This window comes from Teleopsis dalmanni, chromosome 1, assembly GCF_002237135.1.
Source record: "Teleopsis dalmanni isolate 2A chromosome 1, ASM223713v2, whole genome shotgun sequence".
Taxonomy (NCBI): domain Eukaryota; kingdom Metazoa; phylum Arthropoda; class Insecta; order Diptera; family Diopsidae; genus Teleopsis; species Teleopsis dalmanni.
This window is the reverse complement of record NC_051846.1, coordinates 72,423,283-72,438,424: the sequence shown is the minus strand read 5'-3', so window position 1 is coordinate 72,438,424 and position 15,142 is coordinate 72,423,283. Positions and strand designations below refer to the sequence as shown.

At 31.2% G+C, this 15,142-nt stretch overlaps 3 protein-coding genes across 4 annotated transcripts; 1 reads left to right on the top strand and 2 right to left on the bottom strand.

The window, feature by feature from the left end:
* Nucleotides 1–3,531: 3,531 nt before the first annotated feature.
* LOC119668767 lies at nt 3,532–5,856 on the bottom strand. The gene is made up of 3 exons (XM_038078393.1): nt 5,653–5,856; nt 3,942–4,577; nt 3,532–3,868 (listed from the first exon to the last, which is right to left on the bottom strand). The coding sequence occupies exons 1-3, from the start codon at nt 5,786–5,788 to the stop codon at nt 3,852–3,854; spliced, it is 789 nt and encodes a 262-aa protein (XP_037934321.1). The 5' UTR covers nt 5,789–5,856; the 3' UTR covers nt 3,532–3,851.
* Nucleotides 5,857–7,478: 1,622 nt separating this feature from the next.
* On the top strand, nt 7,479–12,450 carry LOC119665823 (corepressor interacting with RBPJ 1). 2 transcript variants are annotated; one of them, XM_038075078.1, is made up of 4 exons: nt 7,479–7,498; nt 9,487–9,610; nt 9,679–10,707; nt 10,780–12,450. In XM_038075078.1, the coding sequence occupies exons 2-4, from the start codon at nt 9,539–9,541 to the stop codon at nt 12,286–12,288; spliced, it is 2,610 nt and encodes an 869-aa protein (XP_037931006.1). In that variant the 5' UTR covers nt 7,479–7,498; nt 9,487–9,538; the 3' UTR covers nt 12,289–12,450. The 2 variants fall into 2 exon arrangements, with proteins under 2 accessions (XP_037931006.1, XP_037931001.1); XM_038075073.1 differs by having other exon boundaries at nt 7,482–7,498; nt 9,483–9,610.
* A 53-nt stretch (nt 12,451–12,503) lies between these two features.
* LOC119665818 (COP9 signalosome complex subunit 1b) lies at nt 12,504–14,534 on the bottom strand. The gene is made up of 4 exons (XM_038075067.1): nt 14,238–14,534; nt 13,450–14,187; nt 12,715–13,386; nt 12,504–12,654 (listed from the first exon to the last, which is right to left on the bottom strand). Exons 1-4 carry the CDS (start codon nt 14,358–14,360, stop codon nt 12,571–12,573), a joined length of 1,617 nt encoding a protein of 538 aa, XP_037930995.1. The 5' UTR covers nt 14,361–14,534; the 3' UTR covers nt 12,504–12,570.
* Between the last annotated feature and the right edge of the window lie 608 nt (nt 14,535–15,142).

The window sequence follows — 15,142 nt, the reverse complement described above, 5'->3', positions numbered from 1 at the left end:
CTCAAAATGGGTGTTCAAGCCGACCCTTTGAATAATTGCTATAAACGTGGACGTGAAACTTGTGTTTTTTTTTTATATATACAATATATTTACAGTATTTTTTTAACAAAAAAAAAATACAACCTTGACTTTTAATGGAGATAAATGCAGTATTAAAGTAAATCTGTAACAATACTTATTACATTATAGCACTTATTACCATTCGTAATTTAATTAATACCATTTATTGGAATAAATACCATTAATTGCAGTTCATAGTGCAACTTGAAAGATCTTGGCCTACAGATTGGTGAATCATATATTTCGATGAGAACGTAGAACCTTCCTAAAAATGTGGAACGTAGTTAATGAAATGGCACCAAGACCTTAAGCAATCCTTTAATACATAAACCATAAACCATAAATAAACCATTCTACGAAGTTGACAAAAATAACTTAATTCGGTAATGAGTAGGAAAATACCGTTACTGACAGTTAGAAAATCTTAAAAAGCATACGTCTCCTCAACAGAAAAGATATATGATATTTACACCGAGTTAAAGACAGATCTCAGTTATCTTAAATACTATATAAAAAAATAGATAAGAATGATTGCAACAAATTCGGCTACGGGGATCGGGAAACTGCTCGTACTATGGACATATATTGCTGCGACTAGAAACGGAACTAAATAGGTATCTAGGAGCTAGTATCATACAAATCGAAGGTTGTACAAAAGATCGTAGTGTAAACATAACCTAAATGATAATTTTTTTAAATATTGGCATCGATTTCAATCGTTTTATGTCGTAACAGTGTGATCAATTTGGGTCTATTATTGTAATTGAGACCGAAAGAAAACGAAGGTGTATTAGCCATCAGTGTCATTCCCAGATACTCGCCAAAGGGCGCAAATCCATTCTGGGGTCTTCCTTTCTAAAATATCTGCCGAATATCAGTAAACATTAAAGATATTGACTGCATAATTATAGTAAAGTGTATACATAATTATATTATATAATTTATTTATTATTTTTCTTATGATCATTGGAACTGTTAGGACTTATGTAGACGTGTGGACCGTTGTGTTGAGGAATAGTTCTTTTCTTTTCAACAATCTCTTATCAACTGTCCGATTTTATGATAAAACTAAATGTAAGTCAATATAAATAGTAATCATAAAATAATTATAATAATTTATTAATAATAATAATTATTAAATAAAATTTTTTAATAATAAAATAAATTAATAACAAAATGTTAACAAAAACTTAATAATAATAATAGAACAATATTTATAGAATAATAATAATTAAAAATAATAATATTTCATAATAATAATGAAATAAAAGAATATAATAATATATTAATAATAAAGAAATAATAAAATAAAATAAGAATAGAATATAATTAATAATAAAATATATTTATTGATAATAATAGTTTATTGATAATAATAAAATAATAATGTAACAATTATAATTACACGATAATAGTAAAAAAGGAAACAATGATGATAAAATAATAATGATAACAATAATAATAATAATAATAATAATACGAAATGTAATAAAATAAATATAATAATGAAATAATAATAATAATAATAATAACAATAGTGAAATAACAATAATAATGATTAAATAATAATAATTTATGACTAATAAAACAATATACTGAAGTTTTAATAATAACAAAATAATAAAATAAAAATAAAATAAAATTAAAATAGAATACAATTAATAATGAAATAGTAATAACAGTTTATTGATGATAATAACATAATAATAATGTTATAATAATTACACGATAGTAATAATAATAAAACAATAATGATAAAATAATAATAAAACAATAGCAGAAAAAAATACAATAATAATAATAATAGATTAATAATAATAACAAAATTAAAATAATAATTATAAAATAATAATATAAAAATAATAATTAATAAAAAATCAGTAAACTTTTTTAAAACATTTCCCGAGGTATAATCTTAGGATTAAATTCCTAACCTCTAATCGATTTTTTCCATAAAAGTAGATTGAAAGTATATCATATTCTAATAAACATATTCTAATAAATTTCTTAATACGTCTTAGATATTTTATCGAATTTCTCTACTCTATCTTCATCCATTTAACCAACGGTGATTTTTTTCTCTCGCGGTAAAAACACATTTTTTTTATTTAATTTTATTTTCATTTTGCAAACCCAAATTATTTAATAATTATTTGGAAAATTTTAATTATCTTAGAGTTTTTTAGTTTTTGGAATTCTTACTGAATTCGTTATAAAATTAAATTTCGGATGAATCATGTCCTTTGGCTTTGATATTTCGGGAAGCTATTTCGTGACAATCTCAAACTTCCCATGAATTATAGAGCTGCTTAAACCGATATACATATGTAAATGAGTAGTCATCTGATAAATGGCCCTCTTCGGTTAAGAGAGCAGAAGTATGTAGACGTATAAGTTTAAAGGAGCATTACTACATAATTTAGTATAAAATCTTGTTACGATTATATATGCATAACTGATCCAGTAAATGTACTACCTCAGACTGCTAGATGTGTTGTATTTTAATATGAAATTATTTTTTAATATTTCCGGACACTAACCGCAAATTATTCACTCATTTGAATTGCTTATATATCATTAGTTCTGACAATAAGTCATAGACTATGTGATATACCTAAAGACTTTATCGGATCTTAATGTAAAGAATGTGATATTATCTTTTGGAACTTCTCACAGTTTAGAATGGCTATTTTGAATACACTTATTAGAAATGTTTGGATATTTATTTACTAATTTATATATATTACACTAGTTTACAAAAGAAACGAAAAATTTTTTACATTTAATGCCAATATCTATGGATGTTTGGGAAAAAATGGGTTACATCGCGATATTACACATTGGATATATACGTCCATTGTGCGTCTAATTGCAACATATTGCACTGTTGTTTGGTAACCAGCTCTGATTATGACCTATAACATTCGAAGACCCAGTAGAATTCAGAGGACAACATGCGTTGGCTTTTAGAACCACCCTTCGGACTCCGTAAACATAATACTACACCTGCTACTTGTCGATCCCCAAATTACTAATATCGTTTGCAACACCGCTGTTAGGCTAAAATCGGAAGACGTCTGAACAGAGCATATATATGATATAGTAGGATCCTAGGTACTGTTCCAAACTGTCTGTATAGTATGACACCGGATTATCTGAATCAAAGTTTTAAGGAAATTTTCCGGCGATATTACCTTTAAAAAACGAATGGAGAAAAAGAAACTTTCAAGCAAACCACGATATCTTAACCTATACGGATGGCTCGAAAATAAACTACGAGTTCGTTATATCGAAGAGAACCAGAAAGCTGACGGTTTTGTCCCCTTGGTGGCTTGATGCTAATTAACCTCAATTGTTATAAGTAATTGAATTAAAGTCCAATCTTCAAAATTTGCTCTATTTTAAAATTTTTTTAACAACATTATTAAACGCAGATATAAAACACGGTTAATTTTTTTTTTAATTTTATTTTAAAAATAAATAATAAATAGTTATAATGATGCCCCAAGTGTATGTTGATTCCGAAATATAAGCCAAACATATTTTGCGGAAATTCCTATGCTGTATTTGTAGCATCCAGTGCATTCGGAGGATACTACACCAGCTCTAAATTTAAATTGTCCGAAAATTAAAAACGCCGTTTTTTGAAGAAATTCTTCAAAATAATTTCAAATAATTTCCACTAGACCAAGACAATAAAAACCAAAGTTTAAAAAGGATTATAATTTCATACAAACATCTTAAAAATAAATTTTTTGTGGCATTTATACGGGTCATTAGTACGGGTTTTCTTATAACGTAACGAGCCCTATAGACAGAAATAACATAAGATATGTATTAATAATATAATTTTATATATAGTAATAAGTAAGAGAGCTTACCATGCATTTGATGGAGATCGGCTGTAGTGACAATTGGTACCGATGATGCGTCATTGAAATGTGGTCGCTCAAACTCCCCAAAGGCTCTCATAGAAATGTGGTGACTCGCTTGCAAATACTTCCCCCAATTCGTTTGCTGCTCCGGTTTATATCTACGATTAAGGCCATTCAAACCAATATTGTAGTCTCCATCATTCACATAGATTTGCCGATTAAAGTGAATATGACGATTGGAAATGTATATATTGGAGAGAGCTTTCTTCTTAGCAGCTGCAACAGAACCAATTATAGCGTCCTTTGTTAAATCCAAAGGTTCGTCACCTCTATTTTGCCTCATATCCAATAGTGCTGTTAGTATATGATTCTTTTGATTCAGATCTGCTACCAATTTCGAGTTCTCTACTTCTAAGTTGGAAATCTGTACTTGAAAATTTTGCTCAACTGGAATGCCCTCACGAACTTCAGTCTGTCGAACAGTGTTGTTATTCGGTTCATTATTTAAACGACTGGAAAAACATTGATCTAAGTATTGGATCAATTTGGCCAAAATAAAGAGACAACCGAATATGCAAAGAAAGTTGAAGAAAACTTCCAAATGATCTGACTTACAAGGCACATTTGCAATTTCCATGTTAACTGTCAGAAGCGTAAAATAATCAGAAAATAAAAAAATTGTATTATTTTAAAAATAAAAGCTATTCAAAAAAAGTTTGATATTTTATAAACAAATAGCGAATATTTTTTTTGCATAACAAAAAATTTATTTATGTACTATATTGAGTATTAATATTTTTAAAGACAATTTGTTTTAATTTTTTTTTAAATAGGTCTGGTAACTCTGTGTCAACGAAATTTTTTCCAAATACATTCCATAATACATTATAAAATTGAAGACCCCTTATTAGGAAAATATTTTCAAATTTTCTAATTATTATTAAAGTGGTAATATATATAAACAGAATATATATACGGAATATATAACTACTCAATTCTTGATTCTTCTTCTTCTTGAGTTCTTCTTGAGTGCTATTACGCACTTTTACTCTATAATGGCTGGGGGGCTTATCTCTACCCCACACTAGGCAAAATATATAATATATATAATTGGATTCTTAAAAGTCAATGACTACAAAAATATTAAAAACATTTAATATTTTTCAGAGCAAGGGATTCTCTGACCAATAAATATTTTAAAAAAAACTTATTAATTGACTTCATGGAATAAGTAGATCAAGCTGATGACAGATCAAGCTGACAGCTGTCAGCTGACAGATATAAAAAAAAATTTTTTTTATTAAAAAAAAAAAATTTTAATTTCTTTATTTTTAATTTCTTAAAGATTAAAAAATCGAAACACCCAGCAGCCAGCCAAGCGCTTTATTAGCGATGTTATTACGCTCTGCAGAACCAATAAAGTACATCGTTCTCTTTGCAGATAACGCATCTTCTTACATTAACCATGTTATTAAAAGAATAGTGCTCCGTTCTTGCTAACCCCAAAGCGCTTTAAATGCGATTCAGATTTACTTTCCTCTTATATTGTGTTATTAAAGAATAAATATAGCACATTTAAATGCCAATGAAGGGAACCGCTAACCGCTATTTATAGTAAGAAAGAAGTTTAAAAAATTTAATTTTTTATTTTTACCTGAAGACAACTACAGTACATATAATATAAATATAATTAATATATACAAATACTTTTACTTACCGAGATAGTTTTCTTTGAAAGACTCCATTCGCCTTTCTTCAAGATATTGAAAATAAACTAATATGACCCAAGCGATAACTGCCAATGAAACCAGGAATAATAGGTTTACAGAATTTCTAAGTTGGGCGAAATTCATTTTTAAATTTAGAAGCACTTCCCGTTTTCTATGGAATAATTTTTTTGAAAATAAAACGCCACAAATTTTTTGATAACTAATTTCAATTCATTCTAGTTGATAATAATTTTTTTTTAATTTTCTTTTCCATATCAAAAATTTATATTTGTCAAAGCCATCTTTTCCAATGTAGCCGTACAAAGTTTAAAACGAATTATTTTTTTTGAATTAGATATATTGTATATCTACAAATAGATATATATGTGACAAAGAGAGCAATTTCCAGTGATAAAACTCTAGAACTCTATGTAAATAGACCTTCACCATAGTTCAAATACATTTAAGTAGAACCATTTAACTGCTGTAGTCCATTGAGTAATTTAGTAGACATGAGGAAGCATAGAACTTTTCAATCGTAAAAAAAAATATATTGAACGATCTATAATTTTAATTGTTGAAAATTTCTGAAACCAGAGCGAATCAAACCCGTTAATAAAGTGTATGGTGACCTCATTGCTATTATAAATGGTGAGCTGTTTATATTTTGACTATAAAAAGTATTATTTTTTTATTGAAAATCCCCTATTTATTATTAAGGGCCCCTAACAAAATTAATGAGAACATCAAGTAAAACCTGAAAGTCTAAGTCTACCTTCTTCTTGGGTTCAAAATTAAAGCCAATAAAATTATGATCACCAATTTATTTGACAAAAAGTCGAGTTTTACACCATTCAGAAAAGCTAATCCTTAAAAGTAATTTCCACTATTTGGTAAAAAGCGTATAGAACAATTTTTATAAGAAAATAATAAGAAAATCGGTTAATATCTGTGGAAGGAAAGCATCGAGAATATCACAAAATCATGAAAAGGGAGTGTGTCTTTAGTTTTTACAAATTGACGACTACAACCGAATAAATCGAGTTTTATCACGACTTTGGCATTATTTATCGATTTAACATATAGCTTCTTCCCTGGCTTAGTCATATCAAGACGATGAAAGACAATGTCTCGAAGAAAGAATATCTAGGCTCAATTTTTTTTCTGGTGAAGTAAACAGAATCAGAGAGCATTACCAGAACTAGGTGTATAATAGGCTCAAGCATCCTCTGTGGCTATGCTATGTCTTGGTGGTGAAAGATGAAGCATCAGTAAGAATACTTAGGGAAAGCTTACCTCCGGTTAAGTCATCGAAATAAGAGAGCATTAATCGCACTTGAAATAAGTGTCTAAAGAGGCTCGCAAAAAGATAAACCAAAATCAAACCTAAGGTAGTAACGCTTCCTTTCTTCAAACGAAAGTCACGCTTCCTGTTTACACTATTTCAAGTGCATTGAAGCTAACTTACTTTTTATGCTGATTTAAATATGATCACTGTAGTCAAGCTGTAGTAGTTATGAACAATATTGTGCTTATGGTTCCTCCTATAGGAATCAACTTAGATACCACAAACACCACCACACTTATCTTAAAAATGCAAATCTCAGCATAATTGGCTTGGTTTGGTTAGCTTTTGCTTGATCCTTTAAATTCAGTTCAAGTCAAGCCTATAACAGACCTATAATTTTAATGTAAATGACAAAATTCTTTTTTTGTTTTATTTTTTCATTTAAATCATTTTTATTTTCAAATATGGCAACACTGTGAATATAGTGTCTAGCAAATAGAGTTTTATATTAATTGAAAAATTTGAAGTTGTCATTAGTTGATTTTTCAATATTCTCGATAATATTGGTAAGTAATATTTTGTGCGTACAATTTGCAAATTTGGGATTAACAATTTATTAATAAAACATCTGTGAGTAAGATAAATATTGATGTGGATTCTTAAGGTAATATTACGGATTTTGTGTATATACATATGTATATAATATTTGATATTTAATTAAATTTTTATGCTATAATAATGCTTACTTATTAGCGTGCTGTCGACAGTTGACAGCAGTGCCTTCATATTGCTGGTCATCTGGTCCTTATATCAGAGATACGGACATCCTGTACCCTGTTTTCAATCAGCATTTTCATTCATTCACTAGTTCCACAACTAAACAAAGTCGCTTACAACTTTAAAATAATAGCTGTCACGTAACTTGGCTCCTAAGACACTCAGGAAATTTAATTATTGTCGAAAAAGTACTCTTATCCTCCACTATAATAATGTTGTTGTTGTTGGTGTACGCAAATCTACTACTCAGATTATCGTTTTCAACGTTTGACTGCAGAAATCAAATGATAAGGACTCACACTGTCTGAAACCTCGTGTTATATCAGACCGTTCAGATATATTCTCATTAATTTGGATATACTCGTATAAGTTTTGCTGGAGTACCAAATTCAGACAAGGAGGTATAAAGAAAATTTCTAACCGTAGTATCAAAAGCAGCTTTAAAATCGAGAAACAGATGTTGTGTTTCAATATATTTTTCTTGGATCCCCTGCAGGATACGACGCGCGGTGAATATTTGACCTTAGTGAACTTGTCAAGTCTAAAGGCACACCGATATGATAGAGAGATATGTATAAGACTAAATACTGCTTAAAAAAAGAAATGAAAAAACGCAAACACCACACACCGCCTTAATAGAAAAATATAAACATAAATATGAAGATATATAATGGATACTGCCTTTACAAAGGAAATGCGCGGACATAAATACCCCTTTTAGAAAGAAAATATATATAAGACGTAAACGCCTTAGCAGAGAAAAGTAATAAAACGTAAATACCGCCTTAACGGAGAAAAATGATTTAAGCGATGTAGAAACCATCTTCACCGGATTTAGAAAACAATACCTACGTGTAGCATTATGGACTTGTGATATTACGACCAGTCTAGACACAAGAGTTTGTTATCAAACAAACTCTCTCTAAACATTTACCTTTTCATTCCACCATTGGCAGTAGCCAGGTTTGGAAAGTAATAATTTTAGGGGAATTAAATATTTCCACAACTTAAGTAAACATATTCCTTTCATATATTCCATAACTCTACTAGTAAGAAATCTATGTCGACATCTTAACATGTTCCTTTCATATAACCTGTCTTATCGGAATAAGACAAATAAACTAAAATACATACTAGACATACATAAACTAAAAATACATAAATAAAATCACTAATACATACAATTAATATATTTTTATTGGTATATACATATATATAGTTGGTATATTGTTATATATTTTGTATTATTAGCGCTTATATTTATTGTATTATTTAATTTCTGTAATTTATAAATAAAAACACGTATTATATACGTTTATTTTAACATTTATAACATGTACATATATAATATAATTCAACATCTACTTTAATTTATGTATTTTAATATATTAATAAATATTTACTAATATATATGAAATTAATATATATATATATATAAATAATATGTATATAATATATATATTTTTATATATTGTGTGCATTATTAGCGCTTATATTTATTGTATTATTTATTTTTAAATAAAAAACATATAGTTAATAATTACAAAACTTTTACAGTCTTATAATAATAAGTTATAAATAAATATTTAAATATTTATTTAAAATAATTATTGTGTGATTACTTGAATTTTCTGAGCTAACGTTTTTCTTGACTTGGCAACACTTTTCTGTTGTTTTTGTTTTGTTGTTGCTGTCACAATTGACAGTTCAAAGAAAAATAGTTTTATGTAGAATATGTGAAGAAATTAATACATCAACTTCTTTTCTTTCAAGAAAGAAGTTTCAAAAATCTACTGATTAAGAAAAGTGAATAAATTTCAAACGTCAAGATGGGTAAAGGGTTTAACAATTACATGTGCAAAAAATTCTTCCATCCCGCTTCTAGAGACAATCTAAAACGGGTAAGTAAAATGCACTACTCAATAAATACGAAGGATTGTACAAATATGGAATGGTTTATTTTTTCTAGGTTTGGATGGCTGAGCAGCAGGCTGAGGCGTATAAGAAAAAACAAGAGGAATTACGCCAACAATATGAGAAGGAACAAAATCTACACGAAAATAAGGCAATGTTAAGCAAGGAAAGCAAAGATAAGCTCAGTGTTAATTTCATGTATGAACCACCGCCGGGCGTACGTAAGGAGAACGATCGGAAAGACGAAAACGAGCCAGAATACAAGTTTGAATGGCAGCGTCAGTACAATGCGCCACGTGAGTCGTACTGTAAGGGGGACACAGAGATACGTGACCAACCGTTTGGCATACAAGTACGCAATGTGCGCTGTATAAAATGCCACAAGTGGGGTCACATTAACACGGATAAAGAGTGCACGATGTACAGCGTATCGATGAGTGAAGCGCGTAAGATACATTCAGAAGCTGAAGCTAATAATATAATGTCTAAGAATGCGTTGGAAGAGCAAATGAGAGAGGATGGCTTAATAATGAGACGCACTGCAAAGGAGCTACAAAATATTCCCCAAATGAACTCCCATCACAACTTGGTGCCAAGTAGCGATGACGATATCAATGAAAATGAGGAGGGAGCTGCCGAGGTTGCGTTCTTGAAATCTCTGACAAAAAAGCAAAAAATAAAGTTATTAAAAAAGTTGGAGAAAATTGAAAAATTAAAAAATAAACACAAACGCGGTTTAAACAAGAAGAAAACCCGAAAATCAAAGAAGCGTAAAAATAATAAATCTTCAGGATCTGATAGTGACTCAACTGAGTATAGCGATAGGCTCAAAAGCAAAAAGAAAGCAAAAAAGTCTAAGAAAGCCAAGCGTAAGCGAAGAGCGTCTACAAGTCCGTCATCTGCAACATCAGAAGAATCATGTACCTCAACTGATTCTGATAGTGATGCGGAAGAGAACGATGATAGTATGGAGAAAGTAAATGGTCACAGCAATAAACAAAAACATTCATTATCTGCAGATAAAAATGGGCTCGAATGTGAGAGAACTGAACGTAGAAATGAATTAAGAAATGATTACGGAAAAGTATGTAAATTACTTAATTATAATAATTAATTATATTATATTTAATAAAAAACTAAATTTTAACAATTACAGCGCTCTACTTTAAATAATGTGGGCCAAAGTTCAACCGCTAAAGATATCAAGGCACACGATAGAGAAAGTGAACATAGATTCAAATCATTCGAGAGAAACACAACACAGAGAAGAAATGAAAACGAACGAGGTTGGAAAAATAGATCACGGAATCCCAATTTTGACGATGATTTGCGAAAAACAATTGAACGATGTGAACAAAATATAAGGCAAAGACATATGGAGCTTGAGAGGCAGCAAGGTTTTGCAAATGATAAGTTCAGAAATTACAATAACTCCACTGATTTGGTAAGAAGGGATACTAAGTCCACACGTTCGCCATCCAATTCTCGTGAAAGAAATGTTGAAAGATCCAAATTGCAACAAAGATCTAGATCCCGTTCCCACCAAAGCCGTGTTAATGAACACAAAGTGTATGAAAAAAAGTCGCGCTCTCGTTCTCGTGAAAGAAATTCAAATAGAAATAAAATGCTTCAACAATTCCAATCAAATGACAGGATTGTGAACAGAAACATAATGCAGGGAAGAAAATCGCCGGCACGTTCTTATGAGAATCAAGCAGAGAGATACAAAATTAATGAAACAATAACTCGATCACGTTCTCGCGAAAAACAGGAATACAGATTTAGACAGAATGCAAGAAAATCACGTTCTCGTGAAAAGCAAGCAAGTTCATATGCACGGATTCAAAGGAAGTCTCGATCACGTTCTGGCGAGAAACAAGCGGATAGAATTAAAATGAATGAAAAAAAAACCTTATCACGTGAGCGACAAACAGATGGAGTTAAAACGAATCAAAGAAAATCTTCTCGTTCTCTTGAGAGACAAGTAGATAGATTCAAGGTGGATCAAAGAAAGTCATCACGTTCTCGTGAGAGACAAGCAGACAAACACAAAGTTAATCAAAGAAAATCACGTTCACGTTCTCGCGAGAAACAAGCTAATTCATGTACACGTGATCAAAGAAATTCCGGATCACGTTCTCGTGAGGCACAACGGGATACATTGAAGCAAAGAAAATCACAATCACGTACTCGTGATAGAATTGCTGTTAAGAATGTAACTAATTCACAGGAAAAAAGTCGCGATAAGCATGAGATACCCATTAAAAGACAAGCAAATGGCGTAGATGGACATGGTGCATCGCCATCTCCTACAAAACGTAAACGTTCTAAGTCGATAGAACGTAAACCTTCTGTTAATGCAGCCGATCGTCTGGACACTCGCGCTGCTAGGTTTGAAGAAAGAAAAATTAAAAATCCTTTCAGTAGCGAAAATAATACTAAAAATCAAGAGAAAAAAATGCTACAAGTAAACAATAGAAGCCGCCGCTCCAATTCAAGAGAGAGAAAACCTCGTTTAAAGTCAGCGGATCGTCAAAGTCGTACTCAATCCAAGGAAAATGCAGAAAGTAACACTCGCAGTAGCAATGATAACAAGCGCCATAACGATACCAAACGCACCACGGTTGAGATGAAAAAGCAGTCTTCAGCCTCACATGAAAAGTAAAGCACTGAGAAGAAATACTAGGTCACATACAACACACCTCGGTTCCTGTCATTGTTTGGAAGATGGAAGATACATCATTTCACTTTACTATTGTTTTACACATAAAATTATTTTTTTAATTTAATTAAAATTAATAAATTTTATAACAAAACATCAATTCCTTCCCCAATTTAATAAAAAATTAATAATTAAATTTTCTATTATTTATTTTTTTGCAAAATTCTCATGTTTTGTTTTTCTTAAAAATGTTTTTAACGTGAAATTTTAATGTTAAACGAACTCTCAGTTTCTAACGGTGGTTGTGCTGCTGGAACCTGCGGCTACACACAAATCCGTTGCATGATTGACTGGCTCTCTTGGCAGATTCTACAAAAACATAAAAAACAATTTAATTTCCATACAATAAGTTTTAGAATCAAGTTTTACCTTCACATGGATCTGGCTCTTAATGATAGCTGAGCGTAGCACAAGCATTCGTGAACGCCGCTGGTACTCTTTGCCTATACTCATGGCATACTCAAAGGACCTGGAACGCTCGTCTCTATCCTCAGCATACAATATTTTCTTGTGAGAGTCAATGCGTGCCTTGATTTGACCATCCAAAATTAACTGTATGAGTTCATTTTCCAATGCGGCAACTGAACGATTAAAAGCCGCAGCCATTTTATGCATATCGGCTGATTGGTACGGACTGAAGTATTGTATTAAAGCACGATTTCTGATTTTGGTATATAGCGTGTTAACATGTTGTGCTAAATACATGTCCAGTAATAAATTGTCACGTATATCATCTAATAACTTGAGGCAAGCAGCATATTTTGAATCATAGAATTTTATGATGATATCGCGTATTTGTGGTTCAAGCTCAAGGAAAAGCTTGAATGAGTTGGAACTTATCACGAGTTTGTTGAGCTCTTGACGATTGAATGTAGCCAGCGCACAGAGACCGCCATAGTAAGCAACATTATTAGTCGAGATCATCTCTGGAAAATCACAATGATCGAAATTCGCTGCTAGAAAATACTCAGCTGCAGCTTTGTATTTCTTAGACTGCAGCTCGGCCAAACCAGCAGCACATTTGAGACGAGTTAACACAGCCTAGAAATTGCAAATTTCATATTAAAAAATAACTTAAAACTTTTTAAAAATTTATTTACTAACGTGATTAGTGTCCTTGCCGCTTTCTGCAAAATCAGGTGTTCCTTCTGCTTTGGAAACATAGCTTAAGACATGCGACCAATTCTGTAAGTAAAGCGAAACTTTTATGACGTTCAGACACATTTGCACCACATGCTTGCCGCTGGTGCAATAATCACGTGCACGTGAATAACATTTCAATGCGTTTGATAAATCACCACAACTGAGGTAATGATCACCCAAATCGTCATGACCTCGTCGTATGCTCTCCTTTATTGAGTTCGATTTGTAGTTTTTCAGATCAGAATCCAGTTTCTCTAGTTTGAGCGCTGCTTGTTTCGTTTTAGTTTCCACCCAACTGGGATCAAATACTGGCAAATCTTGTCCATTGCCTGTGACTACTGGTTGCACTGCTGCCGGTGCTGCTACATCAGGTAAACCTGCAGCAGCACCCCCACCAGCACCACCACCCTGCCCATTACCCGTTTGTAAATCTTTCAATTTTTTGTGTAACAGTTGGTACAGTGTAACGTTGAAAGTGTTTGTCACATAGCTGATGGCCATTTTAAGTGCTTCCAAACGCAAAGTTGGACAGACATCCGCAACAAAAGTTAAACGATATAAACGCGCTAAACCCTCATATGAATTTGCATAAACTTCCAAGTCTATGTTTGGATTTTCAACAATAAGCTGCTGCTCTTCATTGTTGTCGTTATCTTCAAGCGGTGCATCAATTTGCATCGGTTCAATGGCATTCTGCAGCTGTGAAAAAAAATGTATATTAAATTTTTGCATGTGCACAATTGCCTTACCAGCGCCAGTGGTGTTGATATAAGTGGCATTTCCTCTCCGTTGCTGGTTTTTGTGTTCTTATTTAAATTTTCACTTTTTACAAAGTCTTTAATTATATTTTTCTTTACTTTAACTTTCCGCATCTAACATTTCTTCGTATCGTTCCAATTTGCTTCGAAGATGTCTCAAAACCTAAGTGATGCCATATCGCTTGATCTTCTTTAACACAGTCAAGATTTAAATTCACAATAGTGGAACTACAGAGATTTATATGAAATACTTAAATGAGAAGCTGTGCGCAAAAAACTTTTTTATAGCCGAAAATTTCAATTTAGGAGTTAACATAGTTATAAATAATTACAGCATTATGCCGTGATTTTTATATGTTATCACACATTATATTATCAGAAATTTTTATTTAGTATTAAGCGTAATCTTTTGAAAGCAGATTTCAAACAAAAAACCGGTTACTTATGGCGTTTTTGATTAGTAAATTTGGGGCAACTTTTTTAATCAAGATTCACTTATAGTGCAATTTTTATTTTCGTAAGGTTAATCTATATAACATTTGCGATTAATGTATAACACTACAGATTTTGGCAGAGTAGCAAGATTACTCTGCAATTAGCAGCTGTTTTATATGATTTAACAGATAAAAAAGTGTGATTTGTTTCTAAATGTGTCAAATTTGTTTGTTTATATATATGGCTGTCTTTTTAAAATAAGGCATAAAATCAAAATAATAGCACATTTGACTGCAAACGCAGATGAAGATATAATTTTCAACCTGTTACTATTTGCAAAAATGGAGAAAAGTGAAGGTGAAGATTTGGTGGTGAATGTTGTGTGCAACTTCACAGAAAAAGACGTTAGTGTGAACATTTTAATTTACCTGGTTTATTTACTAACACAACCACAAAAATTT